Genomic DNA, 21,030 nt, shown 5'->3' with positions numbered 1-21,030 from the left:
TGTAGGCAACCGCTGTCGCGTTGTCTGACTGGACTCGGATGTGCTTGCCCGCCAATAGGTGGTGAAAAGCTAGGAGAGCCAGGAGCACGGCTCTGGTTTCCAGCACATTGATCGAGAGGGCTGACTCGGACGGAGTCCAAGTGCCCTGTGCTCGGTGGTGGAGACATACCGCTCCCCAGCCGGATAGACTGGCATCCGTGGTGAGAATCACCCAGGACGGAGCCAGGAAGGAGCGTCCCTGAGACAGAGAGAGGGGCCGAAGCCACCACTGAAGAGAGCTCCTGGCTTGTGGCGACAGAGCCACTAACCTGTGCAAGGAGGAAGGCCGCTTGTCCCAACAGCGGAGAATGTCCAGCTGCAGAGGACGCAGATGGAACTGGGCAAAGGGAACAGCCTCCATTGACGCTACCATCTGACCCAGCACCTGCATCAGGTGCCTGATGGAATAACGGCGGGACCTCAGCAGAGAGCGTACCGCCAATTGGAGGGATTGCTGTTTGATCAAGGGCAACTTCACAAGTGCCGGAAGAGTCTCGAACTGCATCCCTAGGTACGTGAGACTCTGGGTCGGAGTCAGAGTGGATTTGGGCAGATTGACAATCCACCCAAATTGGGCTAGAGTGGCAAGAGTGAGCGAGACACTCCGCTGACAGTCTGCGCTGGATGAAGCCTTGACTAGAAGGTCGTCCAGGTAAGGAATCACTGCCAACCCCTGTAGGTGCAGAACCGCAACCACTGCTGCCATGACCTTGGTGAATACTCGAGGGGCCGTGGCTAACCCGAAGGGGAGAGCCACGAATTGGAAATGTTCCTCTCCGATTGCAAAACGTAGCCAACGCTGGTGTGAAACTGCAATTGGCACATGCAGATAGGCATCTCTGATGTCGATGGATGCCAGGAAATCCCCTTGGGTCATTGAGGCAATGACTGACCGCAGAGATTCCATGCGAAAATGCCGCACCTGAACATGCTTGTTGAGAAGCTTGAGATCCAGGATGGGCCGGAAGGAACCGTCCTTTTTGGGGACTAGGAAGAGATCTGAGTAGAAACCTCTGAACCGTTCCCGGGTGGGAACCGGTACAATCACTCCGTTGGCCTGCAAGGATGCCACGGCCTGAGAGAAGGCGGCGGCCTTGGAACAGGGGGGAGTTGACAGAAAAAATCTGTTTGGCGGGCTGGAAGAGAATTCTATCCTGTAGCCGTGGGAGATGACATCCCGCACCCACTGATCGGAGACGTGTTGAAACCACGCGTCGCCAAAGTGGGAGAGCCTGCCACCGACTAAGGACGTTGATGGCGCGGACAGATAGTCACGAGGAGGCTGCCTTAGTGGCAGCAGCTCCTGCGGTCTTCTGTGGACGCGCCTTTGTGCGCCAGTTGGATTTTTGGTCCTTGGCTGAGTTAGTGGACGAGGCCGAGGGCTTAGAGGACGACCAGTTGGAGGAGCGAAAGGAACGAAACCTCGACTGGTTCCTACCCTGGACAGGTTTCCTGGTTTTGGTTTGTGGCATGGAAGTACTCTTCCCGCCAGTAGCTTTCTTAATAATTTCATCCAGTTGTTCACCGAATAGCCTGGTCCCACTGAAACAGAGCCGCGGGGCGAGGAAGGGGAGGAAGCCCTACGTCTCCTCTTAGGAGGAAGGGGCCTGGGACCAGATGAAGAATCCTCTGTGAGCTCCGCTGAGAGAGCCCTAGCAGCAGAGGCACCCTGTGTGGGGGGCTGATGCATGTTCAGCAAAGTCCGGGACAGCTGTCCCATGGAGTTGGCAAAAGACTGGGAGATAGACCTGGTTGAGGATTCTACCCAAGCCGGGGGTTCAGCCACAGGAGCAGGAGCAGCCTGAGAGACCACTGGGGGTGAGACTCCAGGCTGAGGCACCGCCAGGTTAGAGCAGGCATCACAATGTGGATAGGTGCTCGGTTCCGGCAGCACGAGCTTACATGCAGTGCATACTGAGTATAGCTTTGCCTTGCTCCTCGTGTGAGACATGCTGCTGGAGTGGGGGCTCTGCTAGAGTGACCCCCAGAGAGTATATACAGAGGCCCACAACCAAAGGTTGTGGCTTACCAGACCGCTGAAGCAGTGTTGTGTGCCCTCCAGATCCCAAAGCCCGGACCCCCAAGCACCTCAGCAGGGATGCTGCAGCCAGTGATGATCGCAGAGAAAAACGCTGATAAAATGGCGCCGGAGCGAGGAGAGGGGGCGGGGCCAACTCTGAGAGCGGGATCTGGAGGGCCAAAGAGATTTACAGGGGAGGAGACATGTACTCAGTGAGGAGTGTCTCTCCCCTGTGCAAATCGGCCGCTGGGCGGAGCCGCACTGTCCCTCTGCATGAATGACATGCGAGGGCAGTGAAAACAAAAGTAGGCCTCCGGCGAAGCCGGGGCCTAAATTTGAGCTGTGCGGCCGGCGCGCAGGCACCATCGGCGCGGTTCTCAGGGGAAAACCAGAGAACCGGCCGGAAATGTTAGAAAACTCACTCAGCACACTCTCCCACCATAATAAAATACAGGGACCCCCAGAATATAAACGTCTCAGATACTTAGCTTGCTGAGACGCAGGGTAGCCAGTCCCTGGGGATGAGTGCTCCGTCCAGCAGGATCCTGAAGGGCTGCGGATGGAGACCGGTCTCCTGCAAGCATGGAGAACCGTGCTAGCTCCCACTTCAAGCCAGAGCCCGAGGGATGGTGAAGGAGCGCGGCATGTAAGGCTCCAGCCTTGTAATCAACCTTAACAGCACCGCCGACACAGTGGGGTGAGAAGGGACATGCCGGGGGTCCAGACTTGGACCCGCTTTTCTTCAAACTCTTTCCAAAAATGAAAAAATCAGATGAGAATGCATGTGTGGATGTATGCCTCCTGAACACAAAGCAATGAACTGGCTAGATCTGGTTTCTCCAGGGGGTGTATAGGCTCAGAGGGAGGAGCTACACTTTTGAGTGTAGTACTTTGTGTGTCCTCCGGAGGCAGAAGCTAAACACCCAATGTCTGGGTCTCCCATAGGAACGATAAAGAAATGTAAATGTTGTTCAGTATTAACTTCTTGTCTTCTGGTTTTTCTGTGATGTTTAGATTGAGTTGCTGGTAATCAGGTTTGGGTTTATTCCCACCCTGATTGCAATAGATATATTTCTTCAATGGAATTAAAGTACATTATGTTATTGGTAGCAGCAAGAATAAAGTGCAAGGATAATTAGTAGCAAAGATAAATTATAATACCTGTATCAGGAGCACTGTCACGACCCCAATTCACGTTTTGGCACAGTGCTTTCTTCCCCATGCATTTGGGTTGTGTCACTGCCCCTGATACAGGTATAAGGATCAGGAAAATCAACGGAGATTGGAAAGATTTATTGCTAAAACAAAAGTATTTTACGGATGGTCTCTTCCCTTCATGAGGTAGGGTTCAACAGAAAGGAGCTCATAATGTTTTAACCCTTTAGTGACGGAGCTAATTTTCACCTTAATGACCAGACCAAATTTTGCAATTCTGACCAGTGTCACTTCATGAGGTTATAACTCTGGAACGCTTCAACGGATCCCGGTGATTCTGAGATTGTTTTTTCGTCACATATTGGACTTCATGTTAGTACCAAATTTAGGACAATATTTTTTGCGTTTATTTATGAAAAAAATTGAATATTGGCAAAAATTTTGAAAATTTAGCAATTTTCAACTTTTGAATTTTTATACCGTTAAACCAGAGATTTCTGTGACACAAAATAGTTAATAAATAACATTTCCCACTTATCTACTTTACATCAGCACAATTTTGGAAACAAAATTTTTTTTCGTTAGGAAGTTAGAGGGGTTCAAAGTTTATCAGCGATTTCTCATTTTTACATCAAAATTTACAAAACCATTTTTTTAGGGACCACATCACATTTGAAGTGACTTTGAGAGGCCTAGATGACAGAAAATACCCAAAAGTGACCCCATTCTAAAAACTGCAACCCCCAAAGTACTCAAAACCACATTCAAGAAGTTTATTGACCCTTCAGGTGCTTCACATGAACAAAAGCAATGTGGAATGAAAAAAAGCAAAAATTAAATTTTACCTAAAAATGTTGCTCTAACCCAAATTTATTCACTTTTAGAAGAAATAACACAACAAAATGGACCCCAAAACTTGTTCCCCACTTTCTTATGAGCGCGCCGATACCCCACATGTGGTCAGAAACCTCTGTTTGGACAAATGGGAGGGCTCGGAACAGAAGGAGCAATATTTGAATTTTGGAAAGCAAATTTGGCTGAAATAGATTGCGGGCACCATGTTGCATTTACAGGTCCGCTAAGGTACCTAAACAGAAGAAACCCCTCACAAGTGACACCATTTTGGAAACTAGACCCCTCAAGGCTTCTATCTAGGGGTATAGTGAGCATTTTAGATCCACAGGTACTTCACAGATTTTGTTAACGTTACGTTGTCATATTGAAAATTTTAATAATTTTCTCAAAAATGTTGCTTTAGCATCAATTTTCTCACTTTTTCAAGAGGTAATTCCAAAAATTTGACCTCAAGGTTTGTTAACCACTTTTTTATGAGCGCGGTGATACCTCACATGTGGTCTGAAACCTTTGTTTGGACAAATGGGAGGGCTTGGAACGAAAGGAGCAATATTTGAATTTTGGAAAGGAAATTTGGCTGAAAAAGATTGCGGGCACCATGTCACATTTGGAGGACCCCTAAAGTACCTAAACAGCAGAAACCCCGCACAAGTGACCCCATTTTGGAAACTAGGCCCCTCAAGGAATTTATCTAGATGTTTGGTGAGTACCCTGAACCCCCAGGTGCTTCACAGAATTTTATAACGTTGAGCCATGAAAAAAAAAAAATAAAATTTTACCACAAAATTGTTATTTCAACCAGGTAGCTTTTTTTTAACAAGAGTAAAAGGAAAAAATTCAGCATAACATTTATTGTGCAATTTCTCCTGAGTATGCTGATACCTTATATGTGGTGGAAATCAACTGTTTGGGCGCATGGCAGGGCTCGGAAGGGAAGGAGTGCCATTTGACTGCAAAATTGACTGGAATCAATAGCGGACGCCAGGTTGCATTTGGAGAGCCCCTGAGGTGCCTAAACAGTGGCGGTCCCCCACAAGTGACCCCATTCTGGAAACAAGACACCTCAAGGCTTTTATCTAGGTGTATAATGAGCAGTTTGAATCCACGAATACTTCACAGAATTTGATAAGCTTAGGTTGCCATATTGAAAAGTTTCATTTTTTTCACAAAAATGTTGCTTCAGCATCAAATTGCTCACTTTTTCAAGAGACAACAACAAACCGTGGACCCAACAGGTTGTTATCCAATGTCTTATGAGCACAGGGATACCCCACATGTGGCCAAAAACCTCTGTTTGGATAAATGGGAGGGCTTGGAATGGAAGGAGTACCATTTGAATTCTGGAAAAGTTGAGATAAATTGCGGGCACCATGTCACATTTGCAGGGCCCCTTGGGTACCTATACAGCAGAAACCCCCCACAAGTGACCCCATTTTGGAAACTGGATTTTATTCAGGAGTATAGTAAGCATTTTGAATCCACAGGTACTTCACAAAAATGTTGCTTTAGCAACAAATGTCTCACTTTTAGGCTATGTGGCCATGATCCAGCGACATGGCGTCTAGTATACAGTGTCAGCCGTCCTGCAGAGATGTGAGTGTTGTCCACGGGAGAACGCAGCTGCCCATGCCCACGATTTGGGTTCAGGCCGCTGTGGAGCTCTATGCTACCTGTAGAGAACACTCATCTCCGCAGCATAAATTGACATGCTGAGGCTCGGGAAGCTGCACCACAGGTCAGTGTATGCTGCGGAGAAAAGAAGCACAGTGGGCATGAGATTTCTAAAAATCCTTCCACTGTGCTTCTACTGCACAACGCAGCGCTATGGACGCAGGGAAAACACTCTGCGCCCAAAACGCTGCAAATCCCGATTGTGGGCGCACAGCCTAAAATGCTACAATGGATGAATGGATAGATGTCAAACAAATATAACGTCCCACCCCCCTTCATATTCTAAGCTGGCGCCCTTTAGTGCCTTTCATGTGGCACTAAAGGGTGCCTAGCCTTGTATTTAGCCCCCCAAAAAATTAATAATTAAAATAAACGACGTGGGGTCCCCCCTATTTTTGATAGCCAGCTAGGGTAAAGCAGACAGCTGTAGCCTGCAAACCACAGCTGACAGCTTCACCTTGGCTGGTGATCAATTTGGAGGGCTCCCCAGGCGTTTTTTTAAAAAAAAAAAAAAACGTGGGGTCCCCCCCAAATTAGATCACCAGCCAAGGTGAAGCGGACAGCTGGGGTCTGGTATTCTCAGGGTGGGAAGAGCCATGGTTATTGGACTCTTCCCAGCCTAAAAATAGCAGGCCGCAGCTGCCCCAGAAGTGGCGCATCCATTAGATGCGCCAATCCTGGCGCTTCGCTCCAGCTCATCCCGCGCCCTGGTGCGGTGGCAGACGGGGTAATATATGGGGTTGATACCAGCTGTAATGTCACCTGGCATCAAACCCTGGGGTTAGTGATGTCACAGCATCTGAACAGATACCCGACATCACTAACCCAGTCAAGTAATAGAAAAAAATAAAGACAAAAAAAAATTTTATTTGAAAAAAAAACTCCCCGAAACATTCCTCTTTTACCAATTTATTGAAAATAAATAAATTTCGGTCGCTGTAATCCATGTTGGAGGTCCCACGCCGACTCTGGATCTTCTAGAATATGGGGGGCACGTTCAGGGAACGTATCCCCCATTTTCTGGAAGAGCAGGCTCTCCATGAGCAGTGTGGGTGCAGTAATCTGAGAATACTGCACTCACACTGCCCCGGTCCAACCTAGGGCAGAGTGACCTGCAGTAACCTTATTCTAGAATATGAGGGGCACGCTCACAGAACGTACCCCCCATTTTCTAGAACAGCAGTCTCTCCATGTGAGGAGTGTGGCTGCAGATTACCATACTCACCCTCCCCCGGTCCACAGTGCAGCAGCCTGTGTAGCAGCGACGTCAGAGTCCCTGCTTGCAGGGATCCAGCTGACAGCCGCTTTCTGCGCATGCGCCGCCAGCTTTCAAGAAGCAGGCGGCGTGATCGCAGGGACGGATCACCAGCAGACAGGTAACGTAAGACCGGGGGCTGGGCTGGGTGACGGGGGTGACGGGGGGTGACGGCGGGACAACTTTCTACCGCATGTGACGTGTCACATGCGGCAGAAAGAGCAGGATGGATGCGGCCGCCATGTTCCACGCTCTGGAGGGGGGAGGGGGGAGGCGGCTCTGGAGACCGGAGGGGGCTCCGGGGACCAGAGATCTCCGGTGGCCCGGAGGAGGGGTCAGGGGGAGGACATTTCCCTCCGATCTGAAATGTTTGATCATTTCAGATCGGAGGGAAATGAATGCAGAGCCGGCGGCGGCTGCAGTTTTCAGCGCGCGTCGGCGCCATCTTGGATTTTCCGGAGGGGGGGTAGGGGTGGTGGGGGGACTCTCCGGTACCGGGGGCTTTGGGGGCACTAAGGGCTCATATTTATTTCTCATCTGACATGTTTGATCATGTCAGATGAGAAATAAATCAATTTTACCGGCCATTTTTTTTTTTTTAATGTTGTCGCCGGTATACGGTGTATACCGGCGATCGCATTAACGGGGTCCAAAAAAAACACCCCGATTCATAATCTTGGGGGTCTCAGCTACCTCCGGTAGCTGAAACCCCCGAGATTTTTCGTCACTGGGGGGCGCTACAAGCTTTTTCCAGCCTGACGTCTCAAGACGTCGGAACAGAATAAGTACCCTGTTTTTCCGACGTCTTGAGACGTTAGGCCGTCGCTATGGGGTTAAAAAGGCAGAACAGGTGTTATTGTTTGCAATGTCTGCTTATCTTCCTTATACTGCAGCAACACTTGAAGAAATTGCTGTTTTTATCCACTTGAATATAATGTTTGGTCCAGTGCTGACGGTTGATTGGTGCAGCAGCCATGGACAAACATTCCCCCACACTCTGTTCAGTGTTGTGCCTGACTATCTCAACAATACCAGATGAGCCTTTTCAACACACTGAGGCTATCCCTAATCGAATCCGCTCCACACACTGAGAGCCTTTGTGTTTGTTTTGGTTCCATGGATCCAAGTATGGAACAGGCACCAAGAAATGTTTCTGAAAATATGTGTCCCGACAATATTGCATTCAATATATGGGTCTAATACAGGCTTGCAATGCTGGAGTGGTCCTGGATTCAAATCCCACCAAGAACATTTGCAAGGAGTTTGTATGTGCTCCCCATGTTTGTGTGAGTTTCCTCCCACACTTCAAAGACATACTGATAGGGAATTTAGATTGTGAACACCAATGGGGATAGTAATGTCTGTAAAGCGCTGTTGAATTAATGGCTCTACTTAAGTGAAAAAAATAAATAATAAAAGGGATGGTAGTTGCCCATGCATGCACGTGTTAGATTGATCTGTGCCTTTGTGCTGTATAGAAGGCTGTGCGATTTCAGTGGTGAACGATGATTCCAGATGAATTACATGTTTCAGTTTGGTTAGCTTCTTTATTACGTGAACACCTTCAACCCCCTTAGTGTAAAGGTGTCCATCAATACATGTAATAACTACTTAAAAAAAATATTGAAAAAGAAGCAAACGCACATTCAAACAATAAAGTTTAATAATATGGTTATGACGAACATGTAGGGTATTACAGGGATAGATTCAGGACCTAATCACACATGATCATTAATTAAGTAGACATTCCCTCATCCTCTACAATAAAGGAAGTAAGCAGACCCCACACCATGCTGAACAGGAATTTATCCAGATTTGTGTAGGTCCTGTATACACGTGTGTGTCCCTCAGTTCCTGGTGCGTATTCCTCCCTATATACAAGAGGTTTCTCTTGTCCCTTGGGGTAGAAGTCCTGGGCGACTGTGTACAAAGGATATTTGTCCCTCAGTAAGTTACTGGAAGGGGATGGTGGTGTGCCCGGCATCGTGGAAGACTTACGTCACTCGCTGGGGACAGATACTGTGTGTGCGCCATGCGCTGACCCCGCGCATTCACACTGCAGCTGGGGCAGCAGAATGGGATTACCCGGCGGGTGACGTCACATGGGCATCCTATTTAAAGTGGTGCTGTAAATGATTGTCAGCGCTCACGCCAGGCAGCCATACTATCTGTATGTAGAGGTATTTGGTGCACCCTTAGGGGCAGTAAGTCACACTGACTCACATGGTGATGATCTCCTTTTTCTTGTAGATGTGAGCTCAGAAAAGGAAATCTAGGCATAGGCTTTGTTCTGTCTGCAACCACCCATTATCTAATGACTACATTGAGGATATATGCGCCTCCTGTGTTACATCTCAGTTGGTTCCTTCTCTTCAATCAGAAGCTACAACATTCCTTAGCTTGACTGGCTTCCTTAGCCACATTTTTTACTGCTCTAGCAACTGGAACAGATGCAAAAGCGATCTTGGCGGATGAAGCGGTGACGACATAAGTTTAGTAGAGTTTGGGAAAAAAAACAGTACAAGCCGAAGGCAGAGTGGGACAAAAAGAAACTAGACTTTCGAAAGGAGGCAACCTTCTGACGCCAGTTGTTTATCAGGAGAAGGGGGAACATTATCAAACTTCTATCCAGCTTGATTACAAACTTCCTCAGATGCCTGAGTCCTGTCAGTGATAAAGAGGTTATTTGGAAATAAAAGAATTTCCTCCCAACCACTTTCTGCTAAATCTAAACAAATATGCAGTTTTATAGCATCTGGTGCAAGAGTTTCTAAGAAAAGGGGCACTAGAAGAAAGATCCACCTAAACAGGAAGGAATAGGTGTATACTCAGTATTCCAAATTGCCAAGGTGGGGAAAAAGTAGCATATGGTGATAGATTTTACCTTCCTGAATGGCTTACTAGAGAAGATCAGAATGGAGACTATCCGATCAATGTTGTCGATTCTTCAGAAGGACGATTTTTTTTATCAAGCATTGAGCTTCAGGACCCATATCTACATGTCCCAATTAGTGCAGAACATCGGGGATTTCTTCACCTCGCCATCCTGTGGGGTTCACAAGTGTACCATTTTCAGTTTACCTGCCTTCTGTTTGGGATCTCATTGGCCCCAAGAGTCTTTGGCGGGCTTTGCACGTTGCGACATTGCAAGCCGATGCTGCGATGTCGCACGCGATAGTCCCCGCCCCCGTCGCAGGTACGATATCGTGTGATAGCTGGCGTAGCGAAAATTATCACTACGCCAGCTTCACATGCACTCACCTGCCCTGCGACCGTCGCTCTGGCCAGCGACCCGCCTCCTTCCTAAGGGAGCGGGTCGTGCGGCGTCATAGCGACGTCACACGGCAGGCGGCCAATAGCGGCGGAGGGGCGGAGAGGAGCAGGATGTACACATCCCGCCCACCTCCGTCCTTCCACATAGCCGCCGGCGGCAGGTAAGGAGATGTTCCTTGCTCCTGCGGCTTCATACACAGCAATGTGTGCTGCCGCAGGAACGAGGAACAACATCCTACCTGTGGCGGCACCGGCATTATGGAAATGTCGGTGAATGCAACGATGATACGATAACGACGTTTTTGCGCTCGTTCATCGTATCATCTAGCATTTACACAGTTCGATGTCGAAAGTGACGCCGGATGTGCGTCACTTTCGATTTGACCCCACCGACATCGCACGTGCGATGTCGCTACGTGCAAAGCCGCCCTTTATCAAGATAACAGTACTACTTGCAGTGGCACTCAGACTGCAAGGAATATACAGTAGTGTTCAAAATAATAGCAGTCCAATATGACTAACCAGAATATTCACTGTTTTTGGTCTAAATTATTTTACCACATGTCAAACAATTTACCAGTTGGTGGAGTAGGTTCTTAGAAAACCACCAGACGCAGCATTCATGATCTGCAGGTTTTTGAGTCTGTATATATAAATAATTAATTGAAAGAGGTATGTTCAAAACAATTGCAGTGTAGAATTAAATGTGTGGTCATTCTGTGAAGAAACAGGCGTGAATTAGGTGGCCCTTATTTAATGGAGAAGTCGGCACATGTTGTACATGCATTTCTGCTTGAAAGCCTGAGAAATATGGGTCGTTTGAGACATTGCTTAGAAGAACAGCGTACTTTGATTAAAAAGTTGATTGGAGAGGGTAAAACTTGTATAGAAGTGCAGACAATGATCTCCAATGCTTTAAAATGGAAATCAAACCAGAGAGATGTGGAACAACCATTTGAATGGATAGAAGAATAGGAAGCAAAGGCTCAGCTGATGATCAGCTCGAAGATGATCAAAGACTGCCTCAAGGTACTTGTGAGTACTGTTGGAAGACTCCTGTGTGAAGCTAATCTATAGGCAAGAAGTCCCCGCAAAGTCCCACTGTTAATAAAATAAAAAAAAAGAAATATACTGAAATGGATACAATTGGTCTAAAGAAAAATGAAGAAACATTTTGTCGACCGATGAAAGTAACATTGTTCTTTTTAGGTCCAAGGGCTGCAGACAGTTCGTCAGACGACCCCCAAATTCTGAATTCAAGCCACAGTACACTCTGAAGACAGTGAAGCATGGTGGTGCAAGAATCATGATATAGGCAGGACTACGGTGCCAGGCCTATTTACCGCATACCAGGGATTATGGACCAGTTTGCATATATCCAAATACTTGCAGAGGTCATGTTGCCTTATGCAGAATAGGAAATGCCCTTGAAATGGTTGTTTCAACAAGACAACAACCCTAAACACAACATTAAATGAGTAAAATCTTGGTTCCAGTCTGACAAAATTTACGTGATGGAGTGGTCAGCCCAATCCCCAGACCTTAATCAGATAGAAAACTTGTGAAGTGACATCAAAAATGCCATTTCTGAGGAAAAGCCAACAATTGTAAATAAATTGTTGGATGTAGCCAAAGCATATTGGGCTGGATTAGCAGTTGACAGCTGCCAGAAGTTGGTTGACTCTATGGAACATAGATGTGAATCACTTCTAAAAAATTGTGGTTACAACTAAATATTAGGTTTTGATTCACAAGAATGCTAAATCCTAAATAAAGGGGGACAGACTTTGATAATGTAAAGATACATGCAGACTCGGCTATTTTTTGGAACAGCCCAATGTTCATTTTTTTATATGTTCTGTAAAATAGTTAAAAATTATATAAATTTCTCTGCATGTTTTGATTTAGAAAACAGTGTGCAATGTTCCAAATGCATTGAAATAAAATCTTTTATAAAGATTTTGGGCTTAACTCAAGTTTTTGAACACATTGCTATTATTTTGAACACAACTGAACATAATCCTTTATCTGGATGACTGATTGTTGAAGGTCCCCTCCAAAGTGCAGCTGGAGGTGCAGATCACTTGGCCATGAGGCTCATGCCATACTTTCTTCCAAAAGTAGGCTCTTCTTTCAATATCAACCAAAAACTAATCCTGCTGGTGCTGGGTCCTAATCTTCAAAATGATGAAGATAGAGATTTTCACTTGCTCAATGTCAAAAGAATTCTTCTTCTTCTCTCTCTGGAGTACTCAGTAATTCAGGAAAGATGAGAATATATTTCTTCAGTTTAGAAGGCCGACACTCGCGCTGAAAGAATGCAAAGGCACCTTAGCAAGGTGGCTCAAGAGTCTAATCTGTTATACTGACCTGTTGAATGACTGAAAGGGGTGATTCCGGATGAGAGTCCATTCCACTTGGGTTACTTCCATGTCTTGAGCCGAGTTGGCACACGTACCTCTGGATCATATCTGTAGGGCTGCAACCTGGTCGTCATTATTCACATTCATGAAGCACTACCGTCTAGACATGTCTATTACAGATGGTTCAGCCTTTGACAAAAAACATGCTAGAGCAAGCTGCACAGTCCTATTCTCAACCCTAGGGATTTAGAAGTCACCTATCACTTGTCAATTCCCATTGTGTGCTGCCGTAGGATGAAGAGGAAAATTCATGGAATTTGTAGGCAGCACAAATTTCTCACCCTAAGATAATTAAAATCAATATTGCTGGAAAACATACATGGTGTGTGGTCTGCTTGCTTACTCACTTTATTGTAGATGATGAACCAGTGTCTACTTAATTAAGGATTATAAATTTACATAGCATAGAAACTGTTTAAAAACATGGATCACAGCAGATGTTGCTACAAAGAAGGATTGGATCATAGATATAAACAGTAACATGAAAATGTTTAGTATTATAATATACAGCAATAACATTTTTTCAGACATAAAGATTGTATATTTAAATAAACTGTAATGAATGGCAAATGACAGATTAGGAGTGATTAAAAAAGGAGGATGAGGAAATATTGGGTATTTTGTTGGTGAGGAGGGAGGTGGAGGGGGTTACAATACTCATATTTATATATTTACTATATGGATAATACAATGTGACATATTTAATCCTAATGTATTGCTTTTTTAGATAACATGTCTATTAGTAACTGCATATATTTTAATTCTCATAGAAGTTCTAGCTTGCTTTTCCTTTCTTATTTACTCTTATGTTGTTACCTTGACTGTCTCTGTTTTATATGTATCAATAAACAGTTTGGAAAAATATAGGGTTTCTACCCTGTGTGAGTTCCCTGATGGACAGCTAAAAGTGATTTCTGATTAAAAAATGTGCCGCATTCTAAACATGAATATGGCTTCTCCCCTGTGTGAATTCTCTGGTGTCTAACAAGACTTGATTTCTCTGCAAAACATTTCCCACATTGTGAACATGGATATGGTTTCTCTCCTGTGTGAGTTCTCTGATGGACAACTAAAGCTGATTTATGATTAAAACATTTCCCACATTCTGAACATAAATATGGCTTTTCCCCAGTGTGAGTTCTCTGATGGACAATTAAATTTGACTTCTGATTAAAACATTTCCCACATTCTGAACATGAAAAGTGCTTCTCCTCAGTGTGAGTTTTCTGATGGGCAACTAAATTTGATTTAGTATTAAAACATTTTCCACAATCTGAACATAAAAAGGGCTTCTCTCCTGAGTGAAGTTTCTCATGTTTAATAAAGTTTGACTTATCTGAAAAACATTTCCCACATTCTGAACATGAAAAAGGTTTCTCTCCTGTATGAGTTCGCTGATGTTTAACAAGAATTGATTTTTTTGCAAAACATTTCCCACATTCTGAACATGAATATGGCTTCTCTCCTGTGTGAACGCTCTTATGGTTAACAAGTTCTGATTTGTGGTTAAAATATTTCCCACACTGTGCACATGAATATCTTTCCTTCGATGCATGAATTTTTTTATGAGTAACAAAAGACATTTTGAGGGACAAAAAATTTCCATATCCTGCACCAGAAAATGTTTTTTTTGCTATGAGAGCAGTTTGATTTTTAATGCCTCTTTGGTGACTTTTATTTTTTTCAACAGTCTGTGATGAATCAGAAGATAGGATCTGTTTAAAAGGATCAGATGATAGATCTTTGCTGTGAAGGGATAATGGGATATCTGGAGTAATGGCATTCACTTCAGTTATGTCCTGTGTGATATCAAGGTCATCTGATTTCAAAATTGCAGATATCAGTTGTCCCTCTGATCTCCTGGTACAGTCATCTGCTAAGAATAAAAAGTATTATTGAATAAAATATATTTATATACATTTTCTAAGATATCCATAGAAATTACAAGGTATAGAAAAAATAAATTATTTACTGAGACCAAAACAATTGACATTCTAACAATACATCTGACATTCTAACAATACATCTCAGAGCAGGAATGTGTTCGACCCTGTTTGTTTGTTCTGCCTGCAAAATACTGGAATAAGCAACAAAAAACATTTTTATGTAAATCAAAATAATACCAATAAAAACTTACTTGATCCATAAGTAAGTGTTGGTGAATGGTAACACAAAAGGGAAAAAAAAAAATCTTTTTTGCAATATTCAGAATTTTTTCATCATTTAAAAAGAACATAAAGATCAATGATTAGTATCACCATAAATCAGACTGATGCACTGAGCAATTTTGTCTCCAGCTATTTCTACGGCAAAAAAAAAGTAAAAGCAAAACCCAAAACAAAATGGCAGAATGTTCCAATTTTTTTTCTTTTTTTACAGTACATTATATGGTAAAAGGAATGGTCATTCTAAAGTACAACTTGTCTCAAAAATAAAACAAGCTCTAACATGTCGATGCTACGAGAAAAAAAAAAGTTATGTCTCTTGGAAGAAGACAAGGAAAAAACAAAAGCTCACATATAAGAAATACTCTACTTAAAGGCTTAACTTCATATTCTGTTGTAATAAGGGGAGATTTTTATTTTCTGGCCTCTCATACAAAGGCGGCTCCAGCACAAGTTCTTATATAATGGACATTTGTAGAATTCTTACAGAAAATATATTTTAGGCTCTTGAAGATAAAAATATCTGACTTTTAGGTATGACTCACTGTCCTATTTCTTTTTTTTTTTTTTTATAACTAGATATTAAAGAGGGACTCCGATTTCTTCATTATTTGTATTCAGACGTTCTATTTAGTCTTCACCCCGACTTTTCAGTTTGGGGGAACATTTCCCGCTCATTGATTATTTGTTGTCAAATCTATAAAGACAGAATTAGTTCCCTATAAAAACATTTAATTAATAGAGTTTCAGGGGAGATTAAATTATGTAAATCAAATCTTGGATTTATCTTAACCCCTTCCTGACTGTGCTATTTCCCATTTTATTTTCTTCCTCAACTTCTTCCAAAAGACATAATGTTTTAATTTTCGGTTCACTTAGCCATATGAGGGCTTGTTTTTTTTTTTTGCAGGACAAGTTGTTCTTTTAAATGACACCATTGATTTAATCATCTGATGTACTGGAAAGCGGGAAAAAAAATCCAAGTGTTTTGAAATTGCAAAAAATTGTTTTTTTGGGGGGGATTTTTATTTTATTTACCATGTTTTTCTAAAACTGACTGGGTTATATGATTCTCCAAGTAAGTGTGATTACATAGATACCAAACAGGTATTCTTTTTTTTTTTTTTTTTTTTTTTTTTAAATTTCAGTGGTGAAAAAAAAAATAAATCATGTGTTAAAAAAAGAAAGCTTTTGTCGCCATTTTCTGAGACCCTTAATGTTTTCAATTTTTGGGATCTGGGGCTGTACAGATTATATTTTTCCTCACATGAAGCTGTCAGCACATTCTACGTATGTGGTCATTGAGCTTGGTAGTTTAAAGATCTGGGACGGCAAGGGTCAGGATCTACTTTCTACTTCCAGAGAGTATGGTGCGTTCTCTGGGCTGTAATCTCTAGCCAGAACAGATCTCACTCCAATAGAAGGCCTTCCAATGACAAAAGAAGTGGGGACACTTTTGATTTATCAGGAGAAAGGTGACCGCAGGATTGTGACATGGCCGGACTACACCGCAGATAAACCAGACACAGACAATGACTGAGAAGAATCTGCGACTTCTCTGCATTCAGTGGTTACTACTCACCTGGGTAGTCATATGTAGGAATCTCCTCTTTACACCACTCATCACCCCTCCCATATGTCCCTGTAGTATTAATATAGGACAGATCGTCAACCTGAAACAAAGTTACAGGCATATGGAGAAATCACATATATGATCAGCTCTAATCCGGACATCGCCACCGATCTCATTACACAAATATAAAACATATAATACTGGTGGATAAAACAAAACTGAGCACAAGACCTTCACAGTTGTCTACACATCATAGGGAGATTTCATGGCATCTTCTTTCCATTTACCTGATGATCCTGAGGAGCATTGAGCTCTTCTTGTTTACAATCCTGTGGAAGAAGAGGATGGCAACATCTCTCTGGTGTTGTCCTTTCACTGGATAGAACTGGAGAAAACACATACAGGGACTGAATTCATTCTTTTCATACAGATAATTATAGGCTGTGTGTATTTAGTCCTGCCTATCACCTGGGAATGTAAGAGGCTCGGGAACATCCATCATGATGTCCTTGTATAGACCTTTGTGTTCTTCTAAATAATCCCACTCCTCCATGGAGAAATAGACAGCGACATCCTGACACTTTATAGGAACCTGACACATACAATGATACTGTCATCCCCCCGATCCCTTCATAGCGTTACTGTATAATGTCTATGCATTCCCAGCAGTGTCACCTCTCCAGTCAGCAGCTCAATCATCTTGTAGGTGAGTTCTAGGATCTTCTGGTCAATGATGTCCTCATGTATCAGGAAGTGAGATGAAGGCCTCATGATTGGGCTCAGGGGTATTCCCCATCCCTCAGACACCGGGTCTTGACAGCGCTCACTAGAGGTCTTCTTCACCACTGTGTAATCCTGGTTATGGAGAGACACAGTAATAAATCTCATTACAGACATTTCCAGAGTCCTCACCTCTCCAGTTCTGTCCATCTGTTATTCCCATAGATAAGAATGATGTAATGTGACGTCATCAGAATCTCTCACCTCTCCAGTAAGCTGGAAGAGGATCTCTAGGGTGAGGTGTAATATCCTCTCCGCCATCTTGTCCCTGTCCATATCCATCCTTGTCGGGTCAATCAGGAAAATTCTCTTATATAGAAGATCTCCACTGAGTGGTTCCAATATTGTAGGGACCTGCATGGGGTGAAGATGAGTCGATCCAACATCATAAATAATCCCATGTAATAATACAATTACTGGAGCTCATTATGTGGTTAGGTAGATATAAAGCGATATAATGTGTCGATGTATTCTTAGGCTATGTGCACACGTAGCGTTTGTCCCTGCAGAAATTTCTGCAGCGATTTGAACAGCACACATGCGCTTCAAATCGCTGCAGAAAGAGTCCGTAGTGAAAAAAAAAAAAGCCGATTTCATGCGCTCTGAAGTGCAGCCCCTCCCATAGACAGAGCGGGGGATGCATGCAGAGCGCAGGAAAGAAGTGACATGTCACTTAGAAAGCGCGCTTCGGGCAGCAGCCGAAGCGCTGCGCTCTAATACGCCACGTGCGCACGTCTCCTGCATAATCTTCATAGATTATGCTGGGGACGCAGGACGCATGCAGTTACGCTGCCGTGCAGATCACAGTGTAACTACATGCAAATATGCAACGTGCGCATATAGCCTTAAGTCATATACACTGGGACATTAGTTGAATTGGTGACAGTCAGCTGGTGCCATTCATTGGCTATTTTGGTTACTGTTTCAGCTGCTGATTGGCTGTAGAGATAATATATGATGAGATTAAACAGACACTGGCGGGTAACCTAGCACTGGTGGCACAGAAGTACTGAGCGATCATGAATATAAGAATTAACATTTTTACTATTTTTTCAGTATTTAGTTGTTGTTTTTTTCAATATCTACTAATAAAACTAATAAATCCTATATATTTTAGGCCACACACACAACAAGCAGTTTCTTCCTCGGAGTCTGTAGCTGAATATTTTTCTCATAGACTCATTCTCGTCTCATTTACTGACACTGGAATCGGCATCAGCAATACTGCAGGAGATATTCATTTCACTTAAAATGAGAAATAACGACTTCATGATGAGGACGACATTTTAATTTTCTACTATGGTCTATAAACAAATAAGACCAAAGTCCGTCACTGACGACAGCATTATTCGACTGTAACCATCTATCAGTTTATATATCATGAAAAATTCACACACAGAAGATTGAGGGATTTTTATTTCCAAAAACACCACGGAGAGTATATATTGGAAACAAAATCTACATGTACAGTGTTTTAGTTTTGATATATTTTTAAAGTGTTTTTTTTTACTCTGGGAATTATATTTATTCTGGCATTTTCCTTTTAGGCTTCCGTATATAATAAGAAAACCACCAGAAAAAAATCAGGTGTTAAAATGTTACAAAGTAAAATCGTCAGGAACAATTTTTTGTAAAAACCATGGAGAAAGCATGAGACACGTGTGCTCTTTTTTTATCGAATGTTAAACATTAGATTAAAAAAAATTACTCTTTTTAGCAGCACAATGTTCATGTTTGTCGGATGGTATGGGAACAACTGTAACGTGCTTCAAAGGAACTGAAGTAAAGTGGAAGGAAAAATTTAAAATTTTACTTTTTCCTACAAAAATGTTATTTCTGCTCCACATTTTGCATTTTCACAAGGGTAAGAAGAGAAAATGCACTGTACAATTTGTTGTGCAATTTCTCTTGAGTATGCCGATACCCCATATGTGTTGGAAAACTACTGTTTGGGTGCATGGCAGGGCTCGGAAGGCAAGGAGTGCCAATAGACTTTTTGAACGCAAAGTTGTCTGGATTCATTAGTGGACGCCATGTCACGTTTGGAAAACCCCTGCTGTGCCTAAACAGCTGACCTCCCCCAAAAGTGACCCCATTTTAGAATCTAGACCACTCAAGGAATTTGTCTAGATGGTTGGTGAGCACCTTGAATCCCAAAGTGCTTCACAGAATTTTTTAACATTGAGCAGTAAAAATGAAAAAAATGTTTTTTATTTTAACAAGAGTACCAGGAGAAAATGAGCCCTACAATTTGTTGTGCCATTTCTTCCCAGCTTGCCAATACCCCGTATGAATTTGAAAACTACTTTTGAGGCACAGTACAGAGTGAATAAGGGAAGTAGTGCCATATTAAAGTTTAAATTTGGTTGGAATGGTTTGTGGTTGCCATGCCACAATGGCAAAGCCCATAAGGTGCTTCAACAGCGGAGCTCCCCCACAAGTGACTCCATTTTGGAATCTAGACCCCCTAAAGGAATTTACCCAGATGTTTGGTGAGCACCTTGAACCCCCAGGTGCTTTGCAGAATTTTATAACATTGAGCTGTGAAAATGAAAAGCAAAAAGATAAATAATTTGTTGGTAATTGGATTTTCCAGACCCACACCACCACCCAGGAGAGAAGATCCACTCCCAAAGACAGGAAACCTACAGCTTTAAAAGGCAGAGCCTCTCTATACGCTTGAGTGGCATGAAAGGTACTCCGATTAGTTAGTATGATACATAATCTTATTACATAATTTAGCAATATAGACATCTTCTTACATGTATCAGTTCCCTCATATGAATATATCTATACATGTTTTAACTTTTTTTTTTTTTGCACCCCTCCTATGAAAAAAAAACGTGTATCACGCCATCACCAAAGAACAGAAGAACAATCTGAAAAGAGGGGAGGGAAAATACAGGGTGCCATTGTGGGTATAGAAAATCCAATTACCTGTCAGTAATTATCATTTTTCCCTTCACCACAACAGTACCCAGGAGAGATTACAGAGAAATCCCCTAGGGAGGGACCACTGCTTGTTAACGTTTCCTCCCAAAGGAAAGGTCATTAGCACCCTAAGGCTACTTTCACACATCCGGTTTTTGCTCTGCGGCACAATACGGCGCTCTGCAGAAAAACCGCAACCGTTTTTTTTGCCGCCGGTTGCGGTTTTTTTTTGTATAGACTTATATTAGTGCCATATTGTGCCACATGGGCTTGCGTTTGGTCCGGTTTTTGCCGCATGCGGCAGATTTAGCTGATGCCGCGGCCGGATGGAACGTTGCCTGCAACGTTTTTTGCTCCGGCAAAAAAAACGCATCGCGCCGCATCCGGCCGCTGCGGCGCATTTTTCAATGCATGCCTATGGACGCCGGATGCGGCGCGATGCGGAAATAACCGCATCCGGCCGCCGCATGCGGTTTCTTCCACTGCGCATGCTCAGTAGCATGCCGCAACCGGAAAAAAACGGACTGGCCACATGTAAAAACGTATGCAAAGGATGCGGTGTTTTCGCCGCATCCATTGCATAGGTTTCACAGCCGGATTGAGCCGCACTGCTCAAACCGGATGTGTGAAAGTAGCCTAATCCAACCTATAGTGTTTAAAAAAGGTAGAAGGTGAAAACCATGTGGCTGCACTGCAGATTTGTTCAAGTGAGGCATCAGCCCTCTCTACCCAAGATAAAATTTTATTGCATTTTAAAACTTTCATAAACATAGCAACAAATTGTGAGGGTAGTCCTCACACATACTCCCTCCCCTCCCCCCCACCCTCTTCAGGTCGACAGTATCGACAGTCTCACCCCTCCACTCTCTACATCCCTCTTTATTCACCTA

General features: G+C 43.4%; 1 protein-coding gene across 1 annotated transcript in view; it reads right to left on the bottom strand.

Moving 5' to 3' along the window:
* LOC142312167 (uncharacterized) overlaps positions 1-21,030 on the bottom strand; it is a 73,050-nt gene that overhangs the window by 39,898 nt on the left and 12,122 nt on the right. The window contains exons 2-7 of the mRNA XM_075351070.1: positions 17,414-17,563; positions 17,105-17,284; positions 16,898-17,021; positions 16,717-16,814; positions 16,439-16,529; positions 13,568-14,567 (exon numbers count right to left, since the gene is read on the bottom strand). Coding sequence (XP_075207185.1) covers positions 13,568-14,567; positions 16,439-16,529; positions 16,717-16,814; positions 16,898-17,021; positions 17,105-17,284; positions 17,414-17,491 — 1,571 coding nt within the window. The 5' untranslated portion in view covers positions 17,492-17,563. The remainder of the gene's footprint in view (positions 1-13,567; positions 14,568-16,438; positions 16,530-16,716; positions 16,815-16,897; positions 17,022-17,104; positions 17,285-17,413; positions 17,564-21,030) is intronic.

Source organism: Anomaloglossus baeobatrachus, chromosome 5, assembly GCF_048569485.1.
Source record: "Anomaloglossus baeobatrachus isolate aAnoBae1 chromosome 5, aAnoBae1.hap1, whole genome shotgun sequence".
Classification (NCBI taxonomy): Eukaryota; Metazoa; Chordata; class Amphibia; order Anura; family Aromobatidae; genus Anomaloglossus; species Anomaloglossus baeobatrachus.
Note: the sequence above shows the minus strand (reverse complement) of the source record. Positions and strands in the feature narration are given on the sequence as shown.